The sequence below is a fragment of the Trichosurus vulpecula genome, chromosome 2 (genome assembly GCF_011100635.1).
Source record: "Trichosurus vulpecula isolate mTriVul1 chromosome 2, mTriVul1.pri, whole genome shotgun sequence".
Lineage (NCBI taxonomy): Eukaryota > Metazoa > Chordata > Mammalia > Diprotodontia > Phalangeridae > Trichosurus > Trichosurus vulpecula.
The window spans coordinates 207322030-207335789 of record NC_050574.1 but is presented as its reverse complement, the minus strand read 5'-3'; the positions used below and the strand labels follow the sequence as shown (position 1 = coordinate 207335789).

At 37.6% G+C, this 13760-nt stretch overlaps 1 protein-coding gene across 2 annotated transcripts in view; it reads right to left on the bottom strand.

Annotated features, from left to right (window-relative positions):
* The window catches only part of GPD2 (glycerol-3-phosphate dehydrogenase 2), a 137298-nt gene extending 124110 nt beyond the window's left edge, over positions 1-13188 (bottom strand). For both annotated transcript variants that reach the window (XM_036745358.1, XM_036745357.1), the window contains exon 1: positions 13083-13188. In XM_036745358.1, coding sequence (XP_036601253.1) covers positions 13083-13184 — 102 coding nt within the window. In that variant the 5' untranslated portion in view covers positions 13185-13188. The remainder of the gene's footprint in view (positions 1-13082) is intronic.
* Positions 13189-13760: the final 572 nt, after the last annotated feature.

Here is a 13760-nt window from a genome sequence, read left to right as displayed (position 1 = left end):
TTTACTTAGCCAAAGCATGGCAAGGGGGCAATGAATGAGAAAGGAGACAGCCCTGATTCTGATGAGCAGTGCTTCCCTGTCTCTGTGTGGCCATGATGGTGTCATGTTCAAGCCTGAAGAAAAGCAGCCCCTCCTTCCTCATGGCTTTTGTACTTGGGTCACCAGGAAGTTACATCAGTAGCCCAAGCCTTAGTCCTTGAACCAATTAAGTCTTGAGGACAGTTCCAATAGCTTTTAAGGGAAAACTAGCCTAACTTCAAGGGCAGATAGTATTCCTACCATGGATGCCTTCTCCTCAAACAGAAGTGGTGGAGCAGGAGTGTGCTAGAGTCTGTCATATTAGCTCTCAAGAGCTGGTAATTAAATTTTCAGTATGAGCATTTACACCTCATAAACTGGCAAATGTCACAAATGAGGGCTTGATTTATTGGTTTTTTCATTGTCTAAACTTTAAAAAGTAGTACAGAAATTGCTAATAATGCAAATTAAACATAAAAGTGTGTTAAACATTTGCCAGCACACCAGTGTAGTAAAGCCAAGCCATTTGGGACCCCTTTGAATTATGTATCCCACGGTCTTCTGCGAGGCCTCTGAGAGTTTCTTGATATCCTCTTTCTCCCAGTGACCAAATAAAATATTTAATTTGGCTAAAAAGTAATGGTAATTATAGTCACTTAGGTGAACTTCTTACCATTCATCCCTAATTGCCATGCAGTAGGTATACATATATCATTAAATATATGTCAGATTAACTTGGTTTTAAGTGTTGATATAAACACAAAATATCATTCACCATGTGCCCAATTGTCATACAGCAGCATTGTCATCTAATCATACCTTTTAAAAAAAGGGAACACTGTTGTACACTATCTGGCTCATCACCTTGTGATCAACTAATGAAGAGATATATAACAATGATAGCCCACAAACCTGCAAATCCAGACAAAGGCCATTAGCAGTAACAGTCATCTGCTGTATCCCTGACACCAATAAGTTACCAAAGAATTCCAAGTTCTGGTTCTCCAACCTTTCACCTCACTGAAAATCACCTTCAAGTGCTTCATCATGGAGGAATCACCGTGGCTCTATCAGACCCCTACCTTCCTTCCCTAAATGTAGGCATGACTGGTTAGATTAGTATAAGGTCATAAAATCATAGAATTTTAGAGCTAGAAGGAATTTACAAGATTATCTCCTCCAACCTCCTCTTTTTACAGATGAGTAATTGCAGCTCAGAGATGTATTTGCCCCAGGTTACATGGCTAAGGAGTTAAAAGCATAATGGCATCTGACTCTTTGCACCACCTAGTGACAATTCTGCCATGCAACGTTTGGCTTTAGACAATAGTGGTAGGGAATGAGGTTGCAGTTTTGGTCATTCAGAGACAGGAAAAATTCAATTTGGTCAAAATGTGTTCTTCACCCACATGGTGTTTAGTGCAGGAGCAGTTAGGTAGGTCTTGTGACCATAAATATAGCAGATCTAATGATGGTACCCTGCTTGATAATAATACTCAAAAAAAGTTAATGAAAGAAGTTTACTGTGGTTGCATCTATCAAGCAATCAATACAGGGCAGTGGATTTGAAGTGAGAAGACTTGAGTTTGAATCATGGCTTTGACACTTACAGTGTGACATTGGGCCAATCATTTTTACCTATGATTTTGAAGAGGATGTCTTGACTCATACATGAACTGGATTCGAGGCGGAGTTGCACGAGGATAGTTTGGTATCTCTGATGTCTGACCTCATTCTAAACACTCCACATTTCCTGCTTCAGCCACCTTCCTGGTTTCTGGAACAAATTGTTCTCGCCCCCTCATTCACATGCTTGGGGCAGACACCCCACTAATTCGACTGATTGGAGGCCCATTGATTACGCTCAACCTGTTTAGCCCATCTGCTGAGACGGTTTATTGGGGTGTGTCCATTGTGGATTCTGCAGCTTCTTGGTGCCACAGGTGACAGTTAGGTAGCCAGGTAGACACCAAAAGTTGATGAGCAACCCTGAATAGGGCTCAACAAGTCCTCATGTCAAAGATGTGCCTTGAACATGCCATACATCCCAAAGAGACTACCTACTTGAGATTTTCAGTGTTATTATTTGTGATTATAAATCCAGATTTGATTTCGTTGAAATTTACCCTGAAACTAAATTATATTATGGTCTTATTCACAGTGAGATGTGTTTTCCTATTGAGATAATTGTGGTAAATAGGAATTTAATGCAAAATACATTTGATATTGGCCATTACGGCAATATGCTTGGAAACTAACGGATCAAGAAACCTGAGTTCAAATTCAGCCTCAGAAACTTACTAGCTGTATGGACCTGAGCAACTCACTTCACCTCTGTTTGCCTCAGTTTAATTGTCTGTAAAATAACTCCCAGAGCTACTGTGAGGATCAAATGAGATAATTTTAAAGTGCTTAGTAGAGTGCCTGGCACATGGTATGCATATATAAATGTTTGCTATTATTATTTTTATTAAGTGTGGTTACTCTATACTGGTTTTTGAATGTGACTGGAATAGAATGCCAAACTGACAGTGATTTTTTAAAGAAGAGGATTCAACTAAACAGATGTTATTTGATTGGCAAAAAGTTTTGTTGTGTTTTTAAAATTCATAATATTATTCATATTATTGTTAGGCTTCTAATTTTTCTTGCATTGTGAATTTGGGTAAACGATTGCTTAAGAAATGCTGTTAATTAGAAAAATTATAACCAGAGTGTGTTTAATCATATCATTAGAAAAGGAATTTCTCTTTTAATCTGGATATTGTTACATTATGAATTGAAATGGTAAAGAATGTGGTCATAAAGTTTAAAATTATTAAGTATTTAATTGGGTAAATTTTGCTTTGAAATGGATAATCATAACTTGCTGTTTGAGGAGGGGGGAAGTACCACAGAGCTCTTAAGTTGTCCTTATCTGTGAAGTTCCTTGGGATTTGGGGGGGAGGGGGGAGCAGAGTCATGGGATGTCATTAACTCTGAGAGAGAAGCTGCTAACAGGTTGTGAAGTTCTAAAGAACTTACAAGTTTGCTTAAATAGATTGTTTGGCCATCACTTATGAAAATTATGAAATCGTATCTATTAATAGCATATATTGAAGTTATATCTTTGAGTCAATTTAACAATAAAAAACCTTAGTTTTAAAGATTTTATTTTGCCTTAGGGATCACAACAGGCAAGAAGGATTAGTGAGTCTGAAGACTTATGGGAGCCAGCATTTTTCTGGGGTTTTTGAATCAACTATCATGTATTCATTATATGTGTGAAACTACAGAATATGGTTACTCTTAATTTCTAAATGATTGATTTCTGCTCCAGGATGAATTTAAACTAGAAAGGATAAATAAGATAAGGCCTTCTATCTACTCATGTGCTTATTGTTCATGGTTATTGCAATATGAGAAAAAGAAAAAATAACTCATCTATAAGCTATAATTAATGAAATTTTATTGGTGAAATTTTGCCTTTTGAGGTAAAAATCTCTTCATCCTATGATTTTATATTGTTCTGAGTTTTTATTTCAGGTATGACTATCTTAGTTGTCATTAAGCCAAAAATACATCATTCAAGGCAGGGAAGCTATGTGCTGCTCAAAGGGAATACAATCTGAAAACTGCTAAAAGAGATGTCTATGCCTGGGAAAGTTGAGGAGATGACCTTGCATATAAGTAAAGGTAAGAGCCTCTTGATGCAGTTTCCCCATTGTGCTATTTCCTTTTTGAACATGAAATTTTCCCACCTGCTTAATTCTGAACCTGGCTATGATACCCTGTCAATAAAGTAGAACTTTGCTGCATAATCAGCTGTTAACTATAACTTTTACCTGGAATCAAACAGAGCTAAAGGAGCTATTCCCCTCCATGCTTATGTCAGGTCAGTCTGTGCCCTTGAAGAGATAGTCTTGATATTGTTATAACCATTTTCCTCCTTTTTCCTTTCATAGCAAATTTCTATAATGCAGGCAGGTGAACTGTAGAACTTTTGTCATTGAAATACCAAATTGATTCATCAATACATTAATACTAAAACATGTCTGAGTTAGTAGAATAGGATGCAATTATGAAAGATATCACTGTTTTTAATCTGAATTTCTATTCAACTTCCTATCCTAAGCAACTAGGTAAATGAGTTTTTAAGTTTACCATCCCCTTACTAATGGTCACATATTCATACATAAGATGAGGTCCTTAAAGTATCTCATTCGGGGGCAGCTAGGTGGCACAATAAATGGAACAGTGGCCCTGGAATCAAGAAGACCTGAGTTCAAATCCAGCCTCAGACACTTATTAGCTACATGACCCGGGGCAAGTCACTTAACCCCAACTGCCTCCAAAAAAAGAGAAAAAAAATCTCATTCATTTAGAATGCTGTGAAGAAAATATATATATATATGTATGTATGTATGTATCCTAAAAAGAGGGGGATGAGATAAAAGATATAAAAGTTTAAATTTTGATAAAGTAGAAAATTTAAGTTTGAGAAGGAAACATTATTAGACTATTTTCTCTAAGAACTAGGAGATATATATGTGTATACATATATATGATTATCTGCCAAATGTTTCTAATGGGAAATATAGGTATTGCCTATGTTTTAGTAATAAGTTCTCAAAACAGGATAAAGTATTTTATATGTAGGATTGCATGAATGATTATAAGGATATTTTTAAATCATGGCTTGGTTTTTTTCTCCAAGTTCGACACCTCTCTCTCTCTGATAATATTAAGGGACAGAAGTGCTCATTTTATAAGTCATGCCATCATGTAGCCTTTTTAAGAGTCTTCCTTTATCCTGTTGATGGCATTGTCTATAACAGGTACAAGTTCAGGTAAAGATAGAAAAAGCAAGTGGTATGAAATTCTCTAAATTTTCAGGTGAACTATGGGTTCATAATTTGATGTTCTTCTCATAGGGTGTTAAGAGGATTAGATCTAGAAGGTTTGAGCTGGTTGTTCACCACATGAATTAGTCACTAGAAAGCCACATTTAGGAGGTTGTACTAAATTGCATTTAGTCTTGTTACTGGTAGATTTTAGCAGTATTGCCTAGGGAATCTCTGCATAACTTGGAACCAGGGAAGCAGATCCACTAGGATAAATCCCCTCAAAGCCACCCTGAGAACTAGGCCTATTCCAGAATTTCTGAGGTTATATGTTTCTAGGGACCAGAGAAATACATGGGACAGGTAGGACTCAAGATGAAATGTGCTAATTAAAATGGACATTAAGGAGACTTGATGTTATTTAATATTGATGACCATTATTGTATTACTTTGGCTTTGATGTTTCATAGTATTCATGTTTGCCTAAAAGAGAGATAGGTTATAATTCCTTTTATTTATTATTTGTGGTTTAGGGCCATTCTTCCTGAAACTTTCGGTCAAGTGAAAGTCTATTTTCTGTTTTTATTAACCTTACCTTAACAAAATTGAGACATAGAATTTTACCTGTTTGACTAAAGTGATTTTGTTATTTGTCAGCTACCTTAGTTAACTGGTGATACAGAAATCTTCCTCTGAAACCAGTCCATTGTGAGCCCTCTAAGTTGTTTAATCTGTAACTTGACTTACAGATTCTGGTTAACAAGGCTGTCTCTTCAAGGGATGTGTGACATTATGTCTCTGTAATTAAGTTTGTTCAACTTTTATGAAACTGAAGTAAATAAAGGATTATAATTTTTGTGATACTCATGGCCACAGCACATTTGTTTCCTGTGGTAAATTTAATTCCCTTGACTTACAGCTCCTGGGACTTACTCAAATTTATCCCTCTGATTTTGAGACATTGGGGAAAATTTGTCAATAATCTGGCCCCTCCCCCTCTTTAATGGAATTCTATAAAGCTCTAGATTAGATAGGTAGTAAGGGGAATGCCACTGAATCATTATTTTAATGAACTCCCTTTGAAATCATAACCCAGCTTTCTGCTCCTGTAATTATGCATTCACTAGTGTGAGAATGCTGGGCTTCAGGCCCAAAAGAGGGGACTGTGGATTATTATTTATCATTGATTAATATTGTTTGAAACTAGCTTTCTGAGGCTAAAAAATTGTCTAACCCAAAAAGTGACTGTAGAGCCAAGAGATACTCCAGGCAAGCCAAATGTTTGTAAAGAATCTTTAGATCTCACTCAGTGCTTGTTTTGGGTACTCTTAGGTCTTGTCTTGTGTTTTGAGTTCCCCAGAATAGATTGACTTACCTGATGATATACATCTCAAACTGCCCTTCTCTTGGACATTACGTATTGCCTGTGTGAGGCCAATCAGGCAAATGTTCTTATACCCTTGTCTGAACTCTATAAAACTTAACCTCACAAAGATTTGAGGAGGAAGCCGCCCCTTCTTTCTGGCTAGCCAGCATTCTCATTCTCTCTCTCTCTCTCAGATTTTGGGGGTTGTTCTCACAAGAAACAATTTTTAAAAATAAGCCCTCACTTGAAAATTTCTCTCAAAATGGTAGGCTCATACTTCCCTACCCACTCTAAGGATGCTATCTATGGACAGAAGTCAAGGTGCCCACGGTCAACAGTACTGCATAATGGCCAAAGGGTTCATCTCTTTTCCACCCCTGCTCTCTCCTAGATATTTTTCTACGTAAGTACTACTCCATTTTCCTTAGTCTTTTACCACTCACAGTTTAGTCAAGGACACCTTAATCAATATCTTTTTCAAGAATTATGCATACATTCTTTAATTCCATTTCTGTTTCCCTTCTCTTCCAATCCTTCTCTAGTTTCCTCAGGGAAATCCATCTCCCACTCTTAATTCCATTTGAGAGCCTCCCAAACAACTCTAATCATTGCTCATAGATGTACAAGTAATGCTAGAGATAAATCTGAATCAAAAAAAAAAAAAAAAACCAAAAGTAATGATGTGAAATTAGACCTAAGAAGGAGGGCTATCAAATTCTAAACCCCTTGACAGTCTAGAAGACCCCTTAAGACTCTTTACAAAAGTCTCCATCTACCACCTAATCCCTCTCTAATTAAACCTGCTTCTCCTCAAGCCTCAGCATTCAAAATAAATAAAATAACTTTTTTATTTTAATTACTAGGCATTAGCACAATATCATTTCTTCCATTTCTAATACCATATGTCAAATAGTTTGCCTACATTGTAGGAACATAGTTCTGGAGCTGAAAAGGACCTCAGAGGACATCTAGTCCAATCTTCTCATTTTACAGATGAGAGAACTGAGGCCCAGAGAAGTTAAGGACTTGTGTATATTGTGTATTAACCTAGAAGTATAGACATCATTTTACAACAATGTAAGAGGAAGTTAGTTCCACTTAACAATTGACCAGTGTAAACTTTTGGAGCACTACCTTTAAAACCTTGGAACATACTGACCTTTCCATTCAATTACAATTCCCATGACCTTTGTCTTCATCCTATTGATATCACTCACAAAGTTGACCACACTTCAGATCTTATCATTCAAACCTGCTCCACATCTAAGATCTTTAACTCTAAAATTTCCCTTCTGACCACAATCTCCATCCTTCCAATAATTACAGAACTTCATTCAACTCCACTAAATCCATTTCTTCATCCTCACCATACTTCTGGTCTCTCAACACCTTTTCTCAACCTACTAACCCTGCTCTGGTCTCATTTCCTTCTGTTCATTCTTGACCATTATATAGTTAAACATTTTCAACTGTTGTCTGCCCTCGAATCCATCACTCCCCTTTGCCATTTTGATAATCATATCCCAGTAAATTCTGCAGTTGGTGACCACTACCATGCATCACCTCTGCTACTCCGGAGGGCTGAGACCCCCAGGAATTTATCTTATCTAACCTCAATGTGGCACTCATTGCTAGATGGCAATGCATTTATTAATCACAAAATGAACTTCAAACACCATGGCTTTTCCAAACTTACTCTTATGCCCCCAACTCTACCTCAATCCCCTTTTCCCTCAGCAGATGACCCATCTACCACCATGCTGATAATACTACATTATGCTCTCCTTCTCAGTGATCTATTCTGTTCCCATAAGTTTATTTGTTCCTCCTATTTAAATGACTTTCAAATCTATGTAGCTTACCTTAGTCTACTACCTAAATTCTAAGCCCACATATCCAATATACACCTCAAGCTTGAGGTTCCTTAAAAACATATCCAAAGCTGAACTCATCATATTTTCACCACCACCCTCCAAAGTCACTACCACTAACGTCTTCACTTCTGTTGAAGGCACCACTATCCTCTCAGTTACCCAGAATTGTAACCCTGAAGTCATCCTTGATTTTGACTGTTGTTCCCAATTCCATGCTAAGTCCTATCAATTTTGCTTCTACACTGTCTCTAACACCAGTCCTCTTGTCTTCATTCACATCGACACTACCCTAACTCAGGTCATCATTACCTCTAGCTGGGGCCATTGTAATGGCCTTCTAATTGATTTCCCTGTCTCTAATCTCCCTTCTCCAATGCACCTTTATACAGATGCCAAAATAAACTTCCTAAGGCATATGTCTGACAATGGCATTCTCCTTGTGGAAAAACCTTCAGTGGCTTCCTATTGTCTCTCAAGATAAAAAAAAACTCCTAAAATGCTCTAAGATAAAAGAACTGCTTGACCTGGCATTTAAGGCCCTTGGCAATGTGGTTCCACCATACCGTTCTGACTTTATTTCATATTACTGCTCTACCTTCCTGACAAACTAGAAAACCAAAAGCTTTCCTAGCTTAATTTCTATCTCCTACCTCTACACATTCATATATACCATTCCTATAGCTGGCATGTTCTTCTTCCTTGTCTTCCCTCATTGAAATCCTTCTCTTTCTCTAAACCACTGCTCAGTCATCACCTTCCCTGATTCCCCACTCTCCTCCCTCCCCAGAAAAAAAATAGTCTTTTCCTCCTCAGTTTTTTTTTTAGTTCTTTTGTCTGGATCTCTCCTTTGCTCCCATCATGCCCTACCTTGTAATATGCTTATCTTTTTGAGTGTCATATATTACCCCAGCTTGGCTGTATATCCAGCACCTAGTACAATGACTTGAACACATTATCACATGCTTAATAAATGTTTCTTATTCAATTTGTCAAAGCACTAAGTCCGGGATAAACAAATAACACAATGAAGACAATCAGTCCTATGTCAGGGCAGAAAGAGACAAAATGGCCAGAACCTCAATGAGACATGCCAGGAAGCAAGGCTCAAAGACCAGAACATTCAAAGTCAAGATTAGGTTGACCAACTTTTCTTAAACTAGGGAACAACTCTTTGGCAAGAGTCAGTTCAGAAAATTGGGGGGTGGGAATCAAGCCGTTTTCACTGAACATACTTGAATGATTGTATGATTAACACAACTTTTAGCATCAACATGTGGTATGATGAAAAACATGCCTGAGTAAATAGCCTCAGCTTCTACAGTGTGTTGCCAATTACTATGCATGTAGGACAAACGTTTTCCTGGATGTTGAAGTCAGAAAGGTCTTTGCCCCAGTCCATGTCTGATTGGCAGCTACATGCCGAGAAAGGACAGGTGGGCTAAGGATGCCCACAGCCACTTCGTATCAATGGCAAAAATGGCTTGTCCTCTTCTGTGTCAAGCCCTTTGGCTAGGTTCCAGCCTGTATCCAAATTGTTCATTTATGGGAATAGCTGAAAGGGACAGAAATCATCACAAAGAAATACCCTTTTACATGACAGTTACATGACTTTTTGGCCATGCTTTTCTCCAAATGAACCCCATCAACTCATGGATATTAATTACCTACATCTGCTGCTATCTGGTCTGTTTTATTACTAGGATGTACTGCTTGTTTACCTTTGGAACTTAAGACTAGTTGGGAAATAAAGCACCTTCTTCTCCCCTCCACCAAAAATGGAAAACATCGTAATTTTGGTCTTTATTTTGAAGGGGAGGGCTCATTGAGTTTTAACATTCTGATTTAGAAAGGTGTTTTTACCACAGGAAAGAAGGTGGATTATCTCGCCTAAAGGTGGCAAGAGGAAGCAGTTCTGTGGGAGGAGGGGAGAGGGCAGGTGAGGGGGGAATGAGTGAACCTTGCTCTCATCAGATTTGGCCTGAGGGGGAATACCATACATACTCAGTTGGGTATCTTACCCCACAGGAAAGAAGAGGGAGGAAGATAAAAAAAAGATAAAAGGGGGGGGCGATGATGGAGGGGAGGGCAGATGGGGGTGGAGGTAATCAAAACAAACACTTTGGAAAGGGGACAGGGTCAAGGGAGAAAATTCAATAAAGCGGGATGGGTTGGGAAGGAGCAAAATGTAGTTAGCCTTTCACAACATGAGTATTGTGGAAGGGTTATACATAATGATACATGTGTGGCCTAGGTTGAATTGCTTGACTTCTTAGGGAGGGTGGGTGGGAAGGGAAGAGGGAAGAGAATTTGGAACTCAAAGTTTTAAAATCAGATGTTCAAATAACAAAAAAAAAGTTTTTGCATGCAACTAAAAAATAAGATACACAGGCAATGGGGCGTAGAAATTTATCTTGCCCTACAAGAAAGGAAGGGAAAAGGGGATGAGAGGGGACGGGGGTGATAGAGGGGAGGGCTGACTGGTGAACAGGGCAACCAGAATATCAGCCATCTTGGAGTGGGGGGGGGAGGGTAGAAATGGGGAGAAAATTTGTAATTCAAACTGTTGTGAAAATCAATGCTGAAAACCAAATATGTTAAATAAATAAGTTTAAATTTAAAAAAAAAAAGAAAGGTGTTTTTAATTTATTCTACTCTTCTACACACATCTTATTAAAAGACTTCATGATTGAAAATCTAACAAAGCAAGATATGAAATACTATTTATTTCTTTGGCAGAAAGTTAAACTGCAAGCTTGTAAGAAGAAAGAGTACACTTAGAGTGGCTAGGATATATATGCTGTGTTCAAATTTAGTACCAGCTCATGATACAAGATATCATGACCTTTGACACTGGCATTTTCAAGTATCATTTCAGCTAACACTAGTAAGGATAGCAGGAATAAACTTACTCCATCGTCCTCATGTCCCTAAGAGGGCTCCATTTTTTAAATAGCTAGAGAAGGAACAGCATCTTTTCAGTCTTACTTTTGAAGAAGTGAGGTGACATTTAAAAAGAAACAATGCATCAATCAAGGTCAGGATTGGTGAGGCCATCACATTTTAATGAAATGCCCGCAGTAAGCTTGTCAAGGAAAACTCATTTGGGGATCTGCTTATAAATTTCAGAATTCAAACCACCATAAAACCCTAAGCACCATACACATTTTGAAATCATGTGGACCAACCCGTAAAGGATCCAGTGTCAGTTATTCAGGGATACATGACCAAGCAGTTAAGGGATTTTAAACAAGTGGGTGTTTGTGGCTTAGCAGCATGTACTCATGGGCCAGCATAGTATAACAGGGCATAGTTCTGAACCTCTTCTATGTCATGTACCCCCCCTTTGGCAATTTGGTGAAACCTATGAACCCCTTCTCAGAATCATATTTTTAAGTGCATAAAATAAAGCTTGTAGAATGACAAAGGAAATCAATTCTACTGAAATACTGTTAGCCAAAAAAGAACCCCTGCTATAGAGGGAGAAGAGCAAGAAACATGGTCAAGCAGACCTGGATTCCAGTCACTTAATATCACCAAGACTCAGTTTCCTCAGCTGTAAAATAAAAGATAATGCCAGTTGTACCTATCTCATAAGGTCGTTTTAATCCTGAATGTTTGCAGAATATTTTTAAATGAAAAATTTTTAAAAACCACTTTGTAAACTTTAAAGTGTACTATAAATAACAATTTCGATTACAGATAGGAAGTGTGGGGCAGTAGGAAAACCACAGGAATTGGGAGTCAGGAGACAGCTGGGTCTCTGACACTTACTAGTTCTATGACCACAAGAAAAAAAAAGTACTTGTTTCCTCAAGTATAAGGTGGGTTTGATAGCAATGCCTATAGATACATACCTCTCAAATTTGTTATGAGAATCAAATGAGATAATGTATGTAAAGTGCTTTGCAAACCTTAACCACCTATATAAATATCAGCTATTATTATCATAATTACTGCTCTTCAGGACTGAGGATTATAAGCAGCATGTGTGATTGCATTACATAGTACCATCAAGAAACAAAAATGCACACAGTTGCAGGAAGATACAGGGTTTTCATGTGCCAGCTCAAGGCAGAGGGTACAAAAGACAATATCAGGTAGTTCATCTTTAACCTAGTTAACACTCCAAAAGGACAGTACACAAGTGGCCAGTGAGATTTATTTTTGTCTCAGCCTCCAAAATCGTTATGTCTCAATTGACTTTGACAGTGGGAAAATGTAGCTCTGGCCTTCAGAGCTCTGAGACCAGGCATTCAACAACATAAGAACAAGGAGAAGAGCCTAGCACTAAGAGGCCTCAGGGGAATGAAGGCAATTCAGTGAAGTAATCAGGCCTAATCATATGTCTGCCCCATGACTTGAGATTACAACAGGTATATCTCCTCATGGTTTTGCATTATGAGCCTATCTGATATCTCCACAGATTACCAAAAAGAACAGGGTCATAGCAAAAAAACAATAACAGCAACAATTTTAAAAACAAAAACAGCACGGGAAAATCTTTACAATTTTCATGCCCTCAGAAGTAGCCTCTATTTCTATACAAACAATTAAGTAAAAAATATAAGTAATCAGGCGTTTGAAAGAAAAGGAGACCAGGCTTATAAATGTGGCCTTTGAGTACTCTTTATTTTCCCCATCCTTCCTCGTTCTCACAAGGTCAAGTACATGGAAGATAAGCATATTTGTGTGAGCTAGACAATACCTAAAAGAAAAATCTCTGGCACTTCTAAATGAAGAGGTCTTTTAAAGCAAGAGAGCTCAAACAAAACCTCAGTAGTAAAATGCTTTCTGTTGATGACTTTCATATCTTAAAAAAAAAAAGCACATACAGACCTGAAGCATCATTAATACAGTACTCTAAATTAATGCTTCCAAATCAAACTGAGAAGTCCTTGACAGTAATTTCTAAACAAACCCATTAGCTTACACACTCCCCATATACAGTACTTTAACAGTCTTAAGTTTCATATTTTAATCAGCAAATGTATAATTACTTACTTGCTTCCTTCTGTAATGAGCAAACTGAGAGAGGCCTAGCACAGTGGCAAGTGCACCTCCTCCAACTAGAGCTGTCCCTTTGACGGCTTTTTGAAATGCCATTTCTTAATCTATTAAAAGAGAGAGAAAGAAACAAGAAGAAATAAAGTTAATTTTTACTAGGAAAATCCAAAAAGTAAGAAGCTATTCTAAAAAATATAAAAACTAATTCACAGCAGAGGAAAAAATATAAAATGAAAAAGTTGAGACTAACGACATGATCACATGTAAATTATAATTCAAAATAGCTTCAACCATCATAGAGGCTAACTCTTAATTTAAACAAAATAAATTAATACAAATTTATCCAGCCTAACTGCCCCAGGACTCTTAAAGCCAGTGAAGAAATAAATCATAGTGGTTTTGACAAAATGCCATCCTATCCTTCAGAATTTGTTACACAGCTTACTCCTTTCCAAAGAGACTTAGCAAGTTTCTGTTGTCATTTAACTAAACAAAGATCTTACAGCTTCTTCCTCTCTAGTAAACTTCTCAGCAATGTTCAACGGCTTTCTTGAGAATTTTTTCTTCCCAGTCAAGGCCCATTGATTCCTGCAGCAGAGGCACACACACTATGCTTACATCCCCCAATAGTGAGACTAACAAAGATCAAAACCAGAAAGGAAAGGGTGGAGGCTA